The 13,956-nt window shown below is 46.6% G+C and overlaps 1 protein-coding gene across 3 annotated transcripts in view; it reads left to right on the top strand.

Moving 5' to 3' along the window:
- SPON1 (spondin 1) overlaps positions 1 to 9,881 on the top strand; it is a 256,397-nt gene extending 246,516 nt beyond the window's left edge. For 2 of the 3 annotated variants that reach the window (XM_046015734.1, XM_046015737.1), the window contains 5 exons: positions 2,333 to 2,503; positions 2,590 to 2,757; positions 3,482 to 3,646; positions 5,551 to 5,814; positions 7,674 to 9,881. In XM_046015734.1, coding sequence (XP_045871690.1) covers positions 2,333 to 2,503; positions 2,590 to 2,757; positions 3,482 to 3,646; positions 5,551 to 5,814; positions 7,674 to 7,837 — 932 coding nt within the window. In that variant the 3' untranslated portion in view covers positions 7,838 to 9,881. The remainder of the gene's footprint in view (positions 1 to 2,332; positions 2,504 to 2,589; positions 2,758 to 3,481; positions 3,647 to 5,550; positions 5,815 to 7,673) is intronic. The other variant, XM_046015735.1, reaches the window with a different exon arrangement.
- Positions 9,882 to 13,956: the final 4,075 nt, after the last annotated feature.

Genomic DNA, 13,956 nt, shown 5'->3' with positions numbered 1-13,956 from the left:
TAGCTCACACAGACATGCCCTCGTCCCCCACCATTTATTCCCCCATTATAACCAGCCTCCATAGAGGCAGTGAGCGGTCTCGGGTCACTAAGCATAATCAACTGTTTGGGTATAAATCCATCCTGTGTCCATCCTCAGGTCCCTGTGTCCAAAGGCCAGTCACAATCTTCACCCTCAGTAACCAAATTCTCATTAATTTTTCTAGACTGGGAACTGGCAGCTTTAGACAACTAAAAAAAAAAAAAAAATCTCTGGTTCCTCAGAGCAAAAAAGCTTATTACCCTGTATCTCAGAATATATATTAATATCTTTCTAGCACTGTCCAGTAGAAGTTTCTGTGATGGGCAAGTTGTGTATCTGTACTGGCCAGAATAGTGGCCACTCATCACACATGGCTACTGTGTATTTAAAATGTAGTTTGTGACAGAGGAAGTGAATTTTTCATTTTATTTAATGGTCTTAGATGTAGGATAATCCTAGACCATGCAGCCATGTAACTTTAGATTATGACTTATCTTAAATTTTACTTTATGTACAACAAAACATTCCTTTACCTATCCAAGCAGCTTTCAAATTTGCTCGAATCCTAAGTGCCCCTATGTACCTGGACGGCATGCCTTCTTAGAGAACTCCTGGTTTCAAGATGTGTACCTTTTCAGTTCCTGTCCATCAACTGCCTGACTCCCCTTGAGTAGCTATCCTGTTTCTTTTTCTTTTTAGGTTTAATTCCAAAATATTTAACACACAGTGTTATATTAGTTTCAGTTGTACAAGACAGTGATTCAGTAATTCTGTACGTTACACAGTGTTCATTGTGATAACTGTACTCTTAGTCCCCTTCACCTATTTCACCTGTCCCCGCCCCCTTCCCCTCTGGTGACTGTCCATTTCTCCATAGTTAAGAAACAAACCAAGTAAGACTTCTTTTTTCCTTTATTTTTTTTTAAAGATTTTATTTATTTGACAGAGAGAGAGATCACAAGTAGGCAGAGAAGCAGGCAGAGAAAGAGGAGGAAGCAGGCTCCCTGCGGAGCAGAGAGCCCGATGCGGGGCTCGATCCCAGGACTCTGAGATCATGACCTGAGCCGAAGGCAGTGGCTTAATCCACTGAGCCACCCAGGCGCCCCTTTCCTTTATTTTTGTTTCTGAAATTCCACATTAAGGGAAATCCTCTGGGATTTGTCTGATTTATTTTGTTTGGCATTCTACTCCCCATTCCATCCCTGTTGCTGCAACTGGCAAGGTTTCATTCTTATGGCTGAAAAATATTCCATGAAACACATATCTTCTTCATCCATTCACCAAGTGATGGGCACTTGGGTTGCTTCCCGAATTTGGCTATTGTAAACACTACAATTCATAGAGGAGTGCACATATCCTTTCAAATTAGTTTTTTTTTTTTTCTAATTTGGGTAAATACCCAGTAGTATGATTACTGGATCATACGATCGTTCTTTTTCAGGAGCCCCTATACTGTCTTCCACAGTGGCTACATCAGTTTGCAATCCCAACAGTCCATGGGGCATCCCTGTTCCTCCAAATCCTTGTCAGCACTTGCTCCTTCTGTTTTTTACTTTAGCCATTCTGACAGGTGTGAGGTTAATAGCTCACTGTAGTCGTGATTTGCTTTTCCCTGATGAGTGATGTCAGGCATCTTTTCATGTGTCTGTTGGCTATCTGTTGGTCACCTTTGGAGACATGTCTGTTCGTGTCTTCTGCCCATTTGCTAACTGGATTATTTTGGGGGTGTTGAGTTTTTTAAGTTACTTCTATATTTTGGATAGTAACCTTTTAACAGGTCATTTGCAAATATTTTCTCCCAATTCTATAAACTGCCTTTTTATTTTGTTGTTTCCTTTGCTGTGCAGAAGTTGATGTAATCCCAATCGTTTACTTTTGCTTTTAATTCTTGCCTCAGGAGACCTCTCAAGAAAAATGTTGCTATAGCAATTATCAGAAACTACTGCCTGTGCTCCTTTTTAGGATTTTGTGCTCTCAGGTCTCACATTTAGGTCTCTTATGCATTTTGAGTTTGTCATGGTGTAAGATAAGGGTTCAGTTCCCTTGTTTTGCATGTAGCTGTCCAACTTTCCCAACGCCATTTATTGAAGAGACTGTATTTCCCCTTCAAGACCATGTACTAGCGCAAAAATAGACCTATAGATTAGCGGAACAGGACAGAAACCCCAAAAACAAACCCATGATTGTATGGTGAATTAGTCTTGGACAGAAGAGGCAAGAACAGGTGATGGGAAAGCTGGCCAGTTGCTTCCCGCTCCCTGTCCCAGGGAGCTGGGTGCACAGGCCCGCAGCATCTGCTCCTGTGTTGCAGACGGCTCCACCTGCACCATGTCCGAGTGGATCACCTGGTCACCCTGCAGCATCTCCTGCGGCATGGGCATGCGGTCCCGGGAGAGGTATGTGAAGCAGTTCCCTGAGGACGGCTCTGTGTGCACGCTGCCCACCGAGGAGACAGAGAAGTGCACAGTCAACGAGGAATGCTGTGAGTAGGGGCGCCCAGCGAGTGCGGGGAGGGCGAGGGCGGTGGCTGAGGCCGCAGACACCACCCCAACAGGGCTGGCCTCCCAGCTCCCAGCAGCTGCCTGATGACCGAGTGGGGCGAGTGGGATGAGTGCAGCGCCACCTGCGGGATGGGCATGAAGAAGCGGCACCGCATGGTCAAGATGAGCCCGGCGGACGGCTCCATGTGCAAGGCCGAGACATCCCAGGCGGAGAAGTGCATGATGCCCGAGTGTCGTGAGTGGGTGTGGGGCTGGGACTGATGTGGAGGATCCCAGCACCCTTACTACCTCTCCAGCAGTAAGACCGGAGGCTGGGTGGGTGCTGGGAGAAAACAGGGTCCTCTGTCCATCAAGCAGACCCAAAGAGAGGGGCCTCCCTTGAGGAACACTGTGAGCAACGCTGAGATGGCAAATTGGTGGCCTCCGGAAAGCATCCACCTGCAGCTGTGTTGTACAGGACGCCAGAGTACCTTGGGTGCAGGCGAGGGATCAGACATCGAGTCCCCAGGTCATAGGTCCCCACTCTTGTTCTGCATTGGCCTTGCCTGGCCTCATGAACCATTACAACCCCAGCTTTATGCAAAAATATGCACAGGCCCACACATCCGTACACAAGCATACATATGTACACAAGCGTCCAGACATTCGAAGATTTTAGTAAGTGTTCAAAACTGTATTGCATGGTTCTTAGGGAGTGGGTTCTGTTTCAGGCGGGGACTTCGGTATTCATATTAGAGTTACTTCTGCTGTCCTGACCCCCAGGGGAGATGCAGGAGTGACAACAGCCGTAGTCTGCTGAGCCACTTCCTGCTGTGTGGGGTCCCTTGGGGCATCTGAAGCCCTCGGTCCCTTTCACTAGACTCCAGGGGCCGGAGTGGGGGATAGGGGATGGGGGGACAAGGAGAGCAGAGAAGGTAAAAGGAGCCTGTTCTCAGAGGCAAACCTGGATCTTGGCCTAGATACCATCCCCTGCTTGTTGTCCCCATGGTCTGAGTGGAGTGACTGCAGCGTGACCTGTGGGAAGGGCATGCGGACCCGCCAGCGGATGCTCAAGTCTCTGGCCGAACTTGGGGACTGCAATGAGGAGCTGGAGCAGGTGGAAAAGTGCATGCTGCCCGAATGCCGTAAGTCCTGGGGCTCCTGGTGCCCCCCACCCCACCCCGTTTTCCTGTTACCCAGCGCTGGGTGGGGGGTCCTCCTGCCAGGTCCTATAGTACAGCTGTCTGCTGGGGAGAAAGAGCATGGGCTTTGGGTCTCTGTGTTAGCAAAGCTGGTGAACTCTCAGTCTCCTCAGCAGCAAGAGGGGATCCCACTACCGGCTACAAAACACCCAAACTACATGCTGAACACTTAGCATAGGCTCAAGATGCCTTATCACATAGGGCCTGTCTTCCTGTCTGCGCCGCCGCCGCCCCCCCCCCCCAAACCCTCAGAACTGTCTGATCCATGAGTTTTCCATGTTTTTTACTTCTCTTCCTTCTCCCTGGGACCATTTACCCATGACCAGAGGGTGGATATTAAATCAGTGACTCCTATACATTTGCAGTTGCCAAGACAAATCATGAAAGACTCGATGCCTGACCCCAACTCCCCCCAACCCCCACCCTTGTGATGAGCTGTATTTCGCAGGTACTAACCTCCAAGGAGAGAGCGCCCATTTCTCTTTTAGGAGGTAGAAAGTCAAACACACTAGGATCTGTTTTCTGGCTTCCTCTGAAACACACTTGGTTTTTCTTGCTCTGTCTTCCTTGTTACTACTCAGGCTGCCTGCCGGGGTTCATGTCCCAGCCTTGTCCCTTTACAGGCTGCGCAACCTTCAGTGGATGACTCAGCATCCCTGTTCCTTGTCTGTAAAACCGCGGGACACACTTCCTAGGTTGCTCTGTGAATTAAACCACATAACTGGCAGAACGTGTCAAGCACTAGACCTGACAAGCATAGGCCTCAGTGTTCCACATTACAGTTCCTGCGCTGTTCTGGCCAGATGCGGTCATGGGTGGAGAACACCCAGACCATTAAACTAACTGAGCCTGTGGCTTTTAACAACTAAGACTGACCCTGTGTTCAACCCAGCTCACCAGAGCTAGGGCTCCCAAACTCCTGACCGAGATAGCTACCCCTGTAACCATATAGTCACAGGGTTCACTGAATGGAGAAGAAAGATGAACATTTACTGTGCACCAGAAACCGGGCTGGAAGTATTATTTCACCTAATCCTCACAACCTAATGGCAAAAATATCATTATCCACATTTCACAAATAAGAAAGCTGCCTGAGCTCCCAGGGATAAAGGCCCAAAACTACTGACCAAAATGAGTTCTTCCTAGATCCAGCCTGGATCTGTCCTCTGCAAAGCCTGTGAGGAGTCCAAAATTCTTGGCCTCCTTAGAGAGGAGGCCTGAGAATCCAACTGTTGGGTTTTCTCCCTCTACATCTGTGAGATCCTGACTTAGTAAATTTGCTAGAGCCTGTAACCCTGGTAAAACATAAGACACCACTTGTTCTCACTCCCCTTCTCTACTGAATTCCCCAATTCTGGCTCCTATGGTTTTTGCACAGATGATGTCTAACAAGACAAGCTATAGGGTCCTAGAGCAAAAGTCACTGTAGCCTTGGTTTCTGGTCCTTTGGGGTCTAGCTGTGCAAGACCACACCAGTGAGCTGTGCCTTCCCTGTGAAAATCCAAGTCCCTGGGACTGTGAGAGGCCATTCTATGCCACTAGAGGCTGATTTGACAATATTCCAGATACAGGGCAGGGCAAGAGGCTCTGAACATATCTCCCAAGTTCCATCCAAAACATTTTGTCCTGTCGGCACAGCATGTTGATTAAGGCCTGAGCACCAAGCCTGCCTCTGCTGCTTACCAACCACACAGGCTGGAGGAAGTCAGTCCACCTCTAGGAGTCTTTTTTATCAGCACCTTTGCATTTCTCACAGGCTTGGATTGAGATGTTCAAAGTAAGGTGTTAAGTGGCCTTATGTTTCAGACGGGAGTGAGCTACACTCATGCCCCTCTGTGTCTTGCCAGCCATCGACTGTGAGCTCACCGAGTGGTCCCAATGGTCAGAATGTAACAAGTCCTGTGGGAAAGGCCACATGATTCGAACCCGGGTGATCCAAATGGAGCCTCAGTTTGGAGGTGCACCCTGCCCAGAGACTGTACAGCGAAAAAAGTGCCGTGTCCGGAAATGCCTGAAAAATCCATCCATCCAGAAGCTGCGCTGGAGGGAGGCCCGAGAGAGCCGGAGGAGCGAGCAGCTGCGGGAGGAGTCCGATGGCGAGCCGTTCCCAGGTACTGCTCCTGAACGGGAGGCTGGAATTCAGGGCCCTGTCAAAGCAGGGGAAATGCGGGTGGGTCTCAAAAAACTGACAGGAGCTTGCCTCCCAAGCAGCAGGAACAGTACTTGCAAAGGCACAGAAGTGCCAAAGAGCACGAGACAGTCGATGAAACAGAGGCAGTGGAGCAGAGCCCAAGGGAAGAGGCAGAAAAACAGGCTGGGGTGGGGGTAGCGAAGGGGGGAGACCAGACCATAAAAAGTCCAGTGGCCTGCTGAGGATTTAAGACTTGATTCTGCAGGCTGTTTTATGCAAGAGGGACTTTAACAGACCTGTGTTGAGTGGTCTGGAGGTGGCAAGCACAGGAACAAAGGCTAGTTCTATTTGTAGCCCAAGAAAATGTGTCCCCTACCCCAGCATTTGAAAAACAGAAAAAGATAAAAGCCAGCCTGGGGCTTCACTGTTGAATAAGCTGGTCCACAGGCAAGGACTGCAGTATCATTAGCAATCAGATGAGATACTGAGTTGGAAAGACTCATGGTTTATTCCTGGGTACGGACAATCGATGGTGTTTAGATTCCCTGGAGTGGGTGAGGAAGGTACCATGTAAAGTTAAAGGTTAATGGGTATGGAGTTTCTATTTCAAAAGGCACAGCTCAAGTTAACCCTTTTTCTCTTAAGACATTTCACCTCTAGCTAGGACAAAGAGAAAAATGCAGGTCATGAAATGCTCACCAATAGTTCCCCACCTTTCTCTTAAGGAGCTGTGCACGTATCTGAGTGGTGTCTGTTGGACAGTATAGTCAGTCAGTCACTCAACAGACGTTCATTAAGCCCAACCATGTGCCAAGCAGGCGCTGTGCCATAGTCTTCATGAAACTTAGCATAGTATTGGACGGATAATCATAACCGTGCTTGATTATACAAGAGTAACACAGAGGGCCACGGGAACATTTTTTCCAAAAGATCTAACCTAACCTCTGGGAGTCAGAGAGGGGGGTTTTTGTTTTAGAGAGAAAGAGCACAAACACCAGCAAGCGGGAAGGCAGGGGTGCAGTACAGAAAGCAGCTCAAGCCGAAGCCCCATGAGCCTAGAGCCCCGACACAGGACTCCATCTCATGACCCTGAGATCATGACCTAGGCCGAAATGAAGAGTCGGACACTTAACTGACCAGGTGCCCCAGGGAAGTTTTCTTTAAGGCAGCCATATTTACCTGTGTAGAGGCAGTAAGAAATTATACCTGAGTTTATAGGAGGCCGAGTACATGGGGAGCAAAGCGTTAGGAGGAAGTGGTTAACTGCAGCCATAAACTGCCCCAAAATAATCACTACTGTGATTCTTGGGCAGGGACTTGGCGTGGCTCAGCCAGACAGTCTTTTGAGGTCTTGGTGAGACCCATGAAGCGCCAGTCAGCTGGAGGTTCAATGGAGCTGGAAGGTGTAGACCAGCCTCACCTACACTTCTGGGGCCACCACAGGGCTGGCTGGAGCCTCTCCACATGGCCTCTCCAGTAGTTTAGCCAGCTTGCTTACATGGTGGCGGAAGTGTTCCCAGCAGCTTTTGTCCAAGCCCTGTTTGCTCCTGTCCCATTGGCCAAAACAAATCCTACAGCCCAGCCTAGATTCTGGAGGTGGAGATGTGGACTCCTGCCCTTGATGAAATGCTACAAAGCAGAATCGGTCATTTCTGGCTGGCTGTCAGAGGGGCAGAAATTCTCTAATAAGCATTCAAGCCATTGTTAAACTCAACCTATCATTTCATTCAAGAGCAGGGAAGCCTAGACCCTTCAGCCTGACAGCTGTGTACTGGAGTTCAGCATTCGGTGGGGTCTCCCAATGTCTGCTGCCCTAACTGGGCTTTCCCGTGCTTCCAGGCTGCAGGATGCGCCCGTGGACAGCCTGGTCGGAATGCACTAAACTGTGTGGCGGCGGCATCCAGGAACGCTACATGACCGTCAAGAAGAGATTCAAAAGCTCTCAGTTTAGCAGCTGCAAAGACAAGAAGGAGATCAGAGCGTGCAATGTGCACCCTTGTTAGCCCGGGTATTAGTGGTCCAGGGCTGCACCCTAGATTCGTACAGTTGCCAATGGCTGGAGTGTCTGCTTGTTGTTTAAGGCAATTTAAATTGTATATGCTAGTGTTCATTTCTGCAGTCCGGTTCGCCCAGTAGTCTTGCGGAGTCCGGGGCCATCCTTTCTGTCCACAGCTTGGTAGGCACAGGCTGCCTGGGGCGCCCTCCTCCCCAGCTGGCCCTCCTCCAGCACAGAAGTGAGAAGTGCCAGCCCCCCTGTCCTAGACAGAAATGTGTCCCACCTGGGGGGCACACAGAAGCCTGGCCTCCTCCATAGGGAGGCAGCTGGGGCTGGAAGGGACTCCCAGATCTCGGTCTCGGGGTACAGCAGGGAGGAAGCTGTCCTGCTCAGACAGAGAGCACAGATGCCTCTCCTTCTTGCCTTCAGCCTGCTTGCTCATGTAGGAACCTCTTGTCTGCCCATGTCCTTTCATTTAGTGGAACTTTAGGTCCTTTGTTGAGTCTCCTCGTGGGGAAAACAGCTGGTAGACATGAAGAGCACTGATAGAGGGTGGCTTTTCTTCCAGAAATTCTGAAGTTCTGAATACATTTATCTCCCCTTCTAATGTTGGTTCCTGATATCCCAGAGAAAGGAAATGATGGCTGCTTTACTGGAATGTAAGGTCGCCAGTTATTATACCTGAGGTAAAAGGTACTAAGTCTAGAAGGTATTTTTCCCTAGCTTTCTTCTTCTCTGTGTCACAATTCTCCCGGGAAGCCAGCCTTCTAAACCTTCTGACCTCATCCTTACTAGAAACAAGGCAGAAAAAGTGGCCTCTCTAGCAGTCCCCAGCCTGAGCTTTTAATGTCTTCGGACACACACCTAGCCTTTTTTTTTAGGTAACAGTGTCTGCCCCCATCCCACCAAGCCACTGTTTGAACAAAAATACTGTCTATACTTTGAAGAGTTTGTTTTAAGCCTAAAGTTTTAGATGTAGAAAGAAAAAGTACTTCAGAGACGAAACAAGGCAGAAATCGAGGGAGAAAGGAATAGTACAGAATTGGGCTGGGTAGGAGAATCGGGGGAAAGCCAAACTTTACCTGGGCTTTCCACACCAGGGCTCTGGTCCTCCAACGCCATGGTTTTCCCCTTCTGAGCACACCTAAGCATCAAATTCAGGGATTCTCACTATCAACAATTCATGTAAGAAGACATTTTTACTGAGCTGAGTACAGCAGCCGTTTTTACTCACTCGTTTATTGTTAAAACTTTCATTTCTGTTGCAGGTTTATCATTACGCTTAGTCCAAATATGTACCATGGATGAGATGCATTCAGTGTCTTGAGTACACTACTTTAAGAATTTGCATTAAACACATCAGGATATTTCCAAACACCACATATATATGATATAGCCCTGAATCTTCAATAAAAAATTCATTTGGGTCTGTCTTCCGTGTTTTCAAACTATTAAGTGTTCAGAAGGTTGGGCCTTTTTCAGTTAGCCCACTGATTCATATTCAGCAAAAGAACAATTTCTGCTCCCTCGCTGGAGAGGGACCATTATTACCACATCCCGGAGTCTTCTGGAACTTTGAGTTGTTTCCAATATTATCTTTGTAATCTTTAAATGAATTATCTTGCCCCACAAAGGAGCATAATATAAAGAAATAAGAGGTTTAATTTGGACAGAAAGTCTCAATACAGAATCTGCCCACTTGTACAACATTATGCCCGGCATACTTATTTTTAACCCATGAAAATCAAAGTTCCACACATCAGTGATTCCCATATAAGTCTAAGGACAAGCCACCCTAGTGTCTCGTGTTCTTATCAGGTCTCTATAGGATACATCTTAAGTCCTAATTGTGGAGACTTAAAACCAGGTAACTGGTTAATGGCTGAGAATGGGTAACCTGTTTCTTGTTACATAAGTGTTATTTCTTTTGCAAGGGGGAATTTATAAGAAGCATCAAATTTCTTTCTTACCAAAGTCTTGGGTTAGGTAGTTTATAGTTTTCCTGGCTAACCAATCCTTTTGGAAATAAAGACTTTTTTTTACTACAATAATGAAATGTTTCAAATTCCACTTGAGATAATAAACTGCTCATAAGACACCCAGTAAGAACCGCCACATAAAGGGGAGCTACAATTGTTGTATATATCATCAATGGCAAACCAGTTGCAACCCAATTTACATTCACATTTTAAAAGGACAGTAAGCTTAGAGATCTAATCCGCAGGCAGACAATGGGGGTCACTCACCTGCCACCTTCCTTGCCACTGCATTAATTGAAGGAAATCTATTGTAATAAAAGAGAATAAACCCTGGGCTTCTTCAGACCCAGAACTGAAAAAAAAAAAATTAAAGATATCGTGCTGTGCTTACAATTTAAACTTTGTGTATTAAACATGTCTTAGGCATACTCAGGAGTCTGTATACTTCTTACACATGCTCACAAGACTATAATTCTCCAGAAACTTAGTCCAGGTCAAATCTGTGGCTAAAATGTCAATACACAATAATTATATCAAATAATCTCTGTGACCTAACAGCCCACATGTTTCAGGCAAGAGATTAAAGGAGCTAAATATTACAGTGTACCAGGACTGTATGTCCCTTTTTCCCCCCAGAGTTAAATACACCCTTAAGAAATGGACACTACTGTCCAAGTAAGAGTAAACATACATGTTTAATCCTAATTACAACAGAGAATCAAGGAAGACACATTCATCCCACTCTTTGGTTATTTGGTGCTATTAATTTTAACAATACAGTGATTGATGTCATTCTTCATATCGCCCAAAGTAGGGAGAATGAGTGAAATAAATTAGTCTCTTTTGAAAAGGAGATGCTGTAAAACTATAAATAGCAACTGAATGCTAATGAGCATGAAGATAATTCTTCAATCTGAATCCTCTGAAATCTGTGAGCAAAAGATCTGTACCAAAATGTCAGATTTAAATAACAGCATCCCTGCTTTAGATCCCTGTGGGTTTGGAAAGTTTTATACACTCAGTGGGGAAGAGAGGCAGAAGTCCTGCCGTGGCTGAGCACAGGGAACCCACGTTCAAACCACTGCTGTGGTCCTGAGGAGCCATGAGAGCGGAAGCCAGGTACTTCCCATTTTCTGGCTCCGGCTCTGACACAGGCGGGCTCACACTAGAGAACTTCTCCACCCCATCTCCCCGGTTTAGCCAGTTCTCATCCTAAGAACGAGTCGTGACGGCACGCCGATGGAGGAGTCCCTGGATGCCAGTCTCACCTCACCAGCCCCTCACTTCTTCAGAAACCAGTAAATGCCCACTTTGTGTTGAAGCTGGCCTGACTTGCATCTGTCACTTCTAACTGGAAATGTCCTGACAAAGTATTCATGCAATACTTTCAACCCAGCTCTCATCAGACCAAAATGCAATTTCAGATTTTTCATTTAACATTTACAATGTTGAACATAAGATAGCATTCATTAACATTTTCTCATATTGCTCTAAATTCTCATGAAATTCAGAACATGTTCTTAACCACTTCCTGCCCTCAGAACTGACTGGTAATGGTTCTCATATTCAAGGATTTCTCATATGTCAGTTAACGGTTCTCATATTTTAACTATTATGTCTTCGAACAGTTTTCTTTTACTTCCAATGATTCCAAGTATTAGCAGAAGGGAAGAGGGCAAACATCTTATTCAAGACTACTGGCTCCTTTATAAGACCTTTATAAAAGTAAAATTTGGATTTTTCCTGTTTAAAAAAAAGTTGAGTCTGTGTTTTTAGGAGGCAAGCATTTCCTACTGTGATCTTCCCCTGGAATTCACGAGCCTAAGGAAGTCAGAAGGAGCACTTGTGAAAAATACCTCAATCTCCTGCTCCCTTACTCACTACATTGGTGCTACGCAGAGACGTGCAGCCTGCGACCCTCCACCAACCGTCACCAGCCTACAATGAGATACAAAAATTGAAAACGAGTGTTCAGAAACTTTTATAGTCATTCATTTGACATTGCCACAATATCCAAGAGTATGATTATTTTTTCTAAGAGTTGGATTTTTTTTTTTTTAAAGATTTTTATTTATTTATTTGACAGAGAGAGATCACAAGTAGGCAGAGAGGCAGGCAGAGAGAGAGAGAGAGAGAGAGAGAGAGAGGAGGAAGCAGGCTCCCTGCCGAGCAGAGAGCCCGATGCGGGACTCGATCCCAGGACCCTGAGATCATGACCTGAGCTGAAGGCAGAGGCTTAACCCACTGAGCCACCCAGGCGCCCAAGAGTTGGATTTTTTAAGTTAACATTTAGCAAAAGTATCATTCCCCCGCAGTGGGAAGGAACAAGTTTTCAAACTGGCTGTTCCCGAGACAGTCTCAGGAGTGCGGAACTGCACGACGCTCACACTCCCCAGGCAGAAAGGGATCCCCCCACCCGACCCCGCCCCACAAACTGTCAGCCTCTGGATGTCTCCAGAGCATCCGTGTCTACCAGCAATACCTACTTGCAGACCTTAAAGCTACTTATCTAGGATTAAAGACCAGGCCCTGGCTCTTCTTACTCCTCTAACATCCAACCGTATGCAAGCAGGATAATTGCCCCATCGCCCTCTGATTTTGCCACAGAATTTCTCAGAACGGTAGCCCACATTTCCTCCACTTCCTTGTCCTCCAATCACACCACAACCCACTATAATCTGGTTCCCACAACCAGATGACATAAAACTTTCAAAGTCCTCAGCAACATCTACACAATCTCTGCTGCCTCTTACTCCCCACCACACCCCACCCCAATGTCCGTACAGTACTCACACCTTCTGACCACCCCCTTGGCTTCTTTGACACTAATCTCCTGGGTCTCTCTAGTTTCCAGCTGCTTCTCTTGGCTTTGTGCAGACTTTTACTGTTTTATTCCCAAATGTTCGTCTTCCCCAAAAGTTTTACCCTTGAATCTTCCCTCAAATAAACTCTACTTCAAGCAACTCCCACCTCTTTTTTTTTTTTTTTTTCAAGATTTTATTTTATTTATTTGACAGATAGAGATCACAACTAGGGAGAGAGGCAGGCAGAGAGAGAGAGAGAGAGGAGGAAGCAGACTCCCTGCCAAGCAGAGAGCCCGATGCGGGGTTCGATCCCAGGACCCTGGGATCATGACCTGAGCGAAAGGCAGAGGCTTTAACCCACTGAGCCACCCAGGCGCCCCCCAACTCCCACCTCTTTAATCACCAGATCAAAATAGATAAATTCCCAACCTGCACTTGCAGTCCTAGCCTCTTCTTTGGAGCTCCAATCCACATTCCCGAATGCCTCCTGGACTCACCCTGCATGTACCTGCCACAATCACCATGTATTTCTGCCACTAGAGAGCTGCCTGTGTGCCTTAACCATTCATCAAATGGTTTTTCTGCACATGCCAGGCAATGTGGGTAAAGCAGTAAACACAGATGTACTCCTGCCCTCACAGAGACTATGACACTCAAGTACAGATCAGACAAGACAGATAAACTCCTCATCTGTGATGTGCCCCTAAGTAAATACAGGGCAATGTGGTGTTACAGGGGGCTGGTCTAAATTAAAAGCGAAAGGATAAAACACCTAACTGGAACAGTCAAGTCAATCAATGGTCTGGGAAACTCTGGCATGCAACAGGGTTTAAGAGAGCACATCAGCCTGAGTGTGAGAAGCAAGGAAAGGACAGATCCTGCAAGAAGCTTGCTTTGTACACTATGGGAAGGAATCTGGGTATTAGTCCAAGTGCAATGAGGTGATGACAGATTTTTAAGCAGTACCGTAACATTTAATTTATGGCCTTAAAAAAGATCCCTTTAGCTGTATTTACAGAACAGCTTTGTGGGGGTAAAATGCAAATAAAAAGACTACTTCAAAGACCATTGCAATAATGTGGGTGGCAGAACAAACTGGAAAGAGACAGTCCATGACTCTAACAACCTCCTACCTGACCACCCTTCCTCAGAGCCATGCTGTCTGTCATCCATACTGCTAGATTAGATCCAGGCACTCCCTGTTCAGAATCCTTGGCAGTTCCCCATTACGTACAGAAGGGCCATCCTATTTAAGGCTCTCCACAACCCAAGCCTGGTCTACTTTATCATTATTTTTTCTCATTGCACTTAGAATCATTTTAGATTAAGGTTCCAAGCCCAGA

Source organism: Meles meles, chromosome 8, assembly GCF_922984935.1.
Source record: "Meles meles chromosome 8, mMelMel3.1 paternal haplotype, whole genome shotgun sequence".
In the NCBI taxonomy this organism is placed as follows: Eukaryota; Metazoa; Chordata; class Mammalia; order Carnivora; family Mustelidae; genus Meles; species Meles meles.
This window is presented reverse-complemented; position numbering and strand designations above follow the sequence as displayed.